Here is a 4,546-nt window from a genome sequence, read left to right as displayed (position 1 = left end):
CATTGACCGTCCTTTTTGGTGAAGGAGGTTTTGGCGGTTCCTACCTATTCTTCATATATGCCTGCTTTCCTTTTTCACTAAACAGTTCAGTTAAATACCCTTGTTTTAATAAATATTCTACTTCACCTTGTATTAATCTGCAATCCGCTGTTTTGTGACCGTGATCGTTGTGAAACTCGCACCAAAAATCAGGATTTCACCTGTTTAGGTTTGATCTCATTTCCTTTGGCCACCGTACCTTGTCTCTCATGCTTCTTAAAACAGCCACCAACTCGGATGTGCTAACATTAAAACTGTAACTGTTGTTCTTTGCTTTCGAGTTTCTGTCATCATCTCCCGCATCTCGCGTGTTTCGTTCTTTTCCGAACCTTGATGATGAACCTGACTCTCTATCTCTTGATCTAGGATCATACCTTGAGTTTTCCTGTTTTGAATGCGAGTCCCTTCCTGCTGGTCCCATGTAAGGCTCGTATCTATTTTTACCGGACCTTTTTTCAGCTTCAGCTCGTCTTGAACTCACCCTTTCATCCTTCCGAGACTGAATAATAGTATCTTCCTATATTCGCAACTTCGTGTTGTATCTATTATAGACATCATTCCATGTTGCTGGAAATTCTCGTAAACTTTCCTTGAGTCTCCTCGTAGCTTCCAAGCTTTTTTCATTTAGATTACTGACAAAGGCCATAGCTACCCAGTTATCAGGTACACGTGGCAACATCATCCTCTCACGCTGGAATTTGTCTATGAATTCCCTGAGCAGCTCCGTATCTCCTTATTTTATTTTGAAAATGTCCTCCATTCGTTTTTCAACTTTTTGAGCTCCCGAGTGTGCTTTGATAAATGAATCTGCAAGCTCAGCAAAAGAATCTATAGATTTTTCAAGTAAAAGAGAGTACCATGTTAATGCTCCCTTCGTGAGTGTTTCTCCGAATTTTTTGATCAATACTGATTCAATTTCTTGCTTGGTCAAGTCATTGCCCTTTATATCGGTTGTGATGCAGTTACGTGATCCCGTGGATCAGTTGTTCCATCATATTTCGGAATATCGGGCAATTTGTATTTCTTTGGAATTGGTAGAGGAGCAGCACTTGACTTCCAAGGTTGTTGTGACTATTTGTCCATATCTATTCCCTTGATTATAGGCGGCACTCTAGGTATTTGCTCTATGCGGTCGCTCTGCTCCTTGAGCTGTTTCTGCAAAGTTAGTACTAAATTTTTTAAATCAGAATTAACTGGGTTACCTGACCCTCCATCACGAGATTCGCTGGGAGTTCCTCCACTGCCTGAGTTAACGAGTCCTGAGTGAGGATTTTCTAAGATGTTGTTGTTTGGAGTTGGTGTTGGCGGTACAACCGGCAACTGGTTAGTAAAAGCCTGAAGAGCGCCGCTGACCTGCTGAGTGATTAATTTTTTTCAAAGCTTCATCAATAGCCTGATCATTCGCATGCTGCTCATTTATATTCGATTCAGATCCGTCAGGAGTCCCCTCTCGTGATTGTCAAGGAGAATGTTGTGGTGAGGGAGCTGGAGTTCCTTCACCTTGTTGGTTCAGCTGACGTTGCTGATTTTCTTGGTGTTGTAACTTTTATTGGTTATTGTCGTTGACATTCGACATGATTGTTTTGACAAACGAATCGAATTAGAAAGCAAAAGATTATCAGATTCCCGGTAACGGAACCAATTTGTTTAACCAGAAAATAGGAATTTCGGTCAAAGTTTAATTTTAGAAGAACTCGGGTTACTGATAATCAAATAAGGAAATGACTATGTAATAAAAAGGAAGAATTGAAATGAAAGGTAGTTGAGTAAGCAAAGCAAAGCAAATCAGTGTATTCCAATAATATATTGTGTCCCTTTACAAATGTTATTTCTCTCCTTTTATAGCTATTTCTAAGTACTATGTTTCTTTCTTCTCATAATAGAGCTATTATGAGCAATTAATGGCATTAATGTAACATTATAATTGACAATCGTAACTGTTTCGTGAAGATTCTATAACGTTTTCCATCATTGATGCTCATTAATTACAGATAATACGTATTTTTGCTATCTAGGTTCATTCATCTGATGTCTCTTCAAATTACCAAGAGATCCGAGTAACCGCTCCTTCTTGTTTTCTTGAATCTTCGTCCGTGCTTATTAAGGCTCGTGTCTCTGTGAATGCTCTTTGCTAGCTTCATTCTTTCATTGATCTAAGTGTCTTGACATGTTAGCACATAATTAATTGTGAATGTTAACTTGATTTTTTCCAATACACATCTTGAGATACAACTTTTCGAGGATAGCTAAATTCATAAATGTATTATTTATATATATGCGCACCTAATATAAACTCCCTGCGGGCTAGCTAATAGGCAAAATTGATAACACGTTGGGGAAGATCTTTTAATTTATTTCTCAATGTTTTGGGTGTTATGTGATGCAGATTAGTCTTAATTGGATGTTGTTATTATGGAAGAATATATATCCATCATCTGAAGTCAAAAGATTTTCACATTATTGAACTTGTATAATCTGAAGAGTATAAAGCACCAGAATATAAACAAAATTAAACGGTTTAAATTGCTAGCTAATGCTTAAAGAATCACAAAGCTCTCAAAAGGCAAGACGACATTAACAACAATAAAGATGAATAAGACATTTTGCGAGCGCAGAAAACCATCAATAATAGAGCAGTATAAAATATATACACATTTCTTAATTAACTTCACAATAAATGTGACATGCATGAAAATCTGATGTTTTCTTATATCTATACAGGTGTAATTTACGACAATCGATTGGTAATATGGATAACCCAGTGCTGACCGTCGACTTGGACAGTGAGATTATGAACGCTGGCAAACAAATTAACAGCCCTTCTCACTCCTCTATTGTCAGCTGACGTGAAATAATCATGTCCAAAAATTACCCCACCAGCAGTCCCGGGCTTCAACAGCTTAAAAGCCCGGTTTATATCAGACCAAGCCGAGTGAAAATCATGTCCAGCATCAACCTCAATCAACTCACCATAAACACCCCATTCACACAGCTTCTCCAGCGCAGAACCGCTAGAAAAAGGCATGTAAACCACTGACTCCGTCGCGTTCGCGTTCACCACGTTTTGCATGAATTGATGCATTAACAAAACGTCGCCGTTCACCATCTTCATGTCTTTGAACTTTTGATGATCTGAAAAACCTGGCCAGCCACGAAAGTCGTCTATACACACGACTTGAGTGTTGTTTAGACCCAGTCGACGGGTCAGCTCAACCATATGAAGCGCCGATGCACCCAAAAACGTGCCTACTTCAATTATGGTCTTCGGTCTCACCTTGCGTATGAGATTTTCGAAGACCGCGCCTTTTGACCCCCAACCTTTGACCCACTTTTTTCGGAGGAGACTGTCCACGTGTGGCGGCGGGAAATTCTGCCACGGCGATGTCCCCTTGAAGACACGCTCTAGAATTGTGCGGCGGATGTTTTGTGACGGAACCGCCTCACCACACACCGCCCCGAAATTGTTGTGGTCGCCTTCTGTTCCGCTGCTAATTGCTGTGTTTACATAGTTGACGACAGCGTTAACATGCGCAGGTGGTTTGTTATTAGCATAAGTATTGCGCGTGGAGCTAGATAGATAACCCAGCGAGTAAGCCAAGAGGAGACAGATGAAGTAGACAACTGGTTTAGCCGCAGATGAAATTCTCTTTGAGTAGCGAAAGTGGTGCGGCAGAGGTGGCGATCGTGGTTCTTGTTTCATGTTTGGCGATTTGAAAATACAAGACTAGTTCTTCGGTGGGTTTAATTTTGATTATAATAGAAAAGGATTGCTATTTAATGGTATATATGGAAATTAAAAGAGAGGCAAAAAAATTTCCTCTTACAGCTTCAGCAATAATAATAACATTATGACGGCCTGGAATCCAGAGAAAGAAAATTCTTAATATTTCCAAGTGAATTATGGAATTATGGTCATGAGAAATTGCAACCCTTTCTTCCTGTATTATTGCAAGAATTAATATACTTAAAATCGTTGATAAATATTCATCTGAACGTCAGCTCGCGCCACAAGTCAACAATAAATTAAGATTAATGAAAAGAGCACTATATTTCTTTTGTTTGTTTGCTTGTGTTTTTATATATATCTCAACTATACCTGGATAATAATTAAATGCAAAGAGACGACTTTGTAGCTTACGCTATCGAGCCATCTTAACTAATCTGGCTTAATTTTGGGTGCTTTTTTGCATATATATTAACGTACTATTTCTTTCTTGATTAAACTTTGGCCAAGTAACCAATTTAACCTATTAATTGCATTTAAATGTTTTGACCTTAAGCTTCTAGAACGTAGGTACCTAACGCACATTTAACTGTCAAGACCTTAAAACCAGGAAGACGTAACAAACTGACATCCTGTATAATGAATCTATCTATATCTATATTTATACTATATTAAAAATACGAATGCCATTAGCGAAAACTCGTTCTTTTTTTTACCCTTTTAAACTACAATTCATACTGGACAAAATAGTCATTTGATTATTTTTCTAATATTTAATAATAG

The 4,546-nt window shown here is 38.3% G+C and overlaps 1 protein-coding gene across 1 annotated transcript; it reads right to left on the bottom strand.

Moving 5' to 3' along the window:
- Positions 1-2,640: 2,640 nt before the first annotated feature.
- Positions 2,641-3,968, bottom strand: LOC104233533 (uncharacterized). Its single transcript, XM_009786938.2, has one exon. It carries the CDS (start codon positions 3,737-3,739, stop codon positions 2,768-2,770), a length of 972 nt encoding a protein of 323 aa, XP_009785240.1. The 5' UTR covers positions 3,740-3,968; the 3' UTR covers positions 2,641-2,767.
- Positions 3,969-4,546: the final 578 nt, after the last annotated feature.

The sequence above is a fragment of the Nicotiana sylvestris genome, chromosome 1 (genome assembly GCF_000393655.2).
Source record: "Nicotiana sylvestris chromosome 1, ASM39365v2, whole genome shotgun sequence".
In the NCBI taxonomy this organism is placed as follows: Eukaryota; Viridiplantae; Streptophyta; class Magnoliopsida; order Solanales; family Solanaceae; genus Nicotiana; species Nicotiana sylvestris.
This window is presented reverse-complemented; position numbering and strand designations above follow the sequence as displayed.

What these genes read in the sequence shown, in the direction of transcription:
- LOC104233533 (XM_009786938.2), bottom strand. Translation starts at nt 3,739, where the DNA reads ATGAAACAAGAACCACGATCGCCACCTCTGCCGCACCACTTTCGCTAC.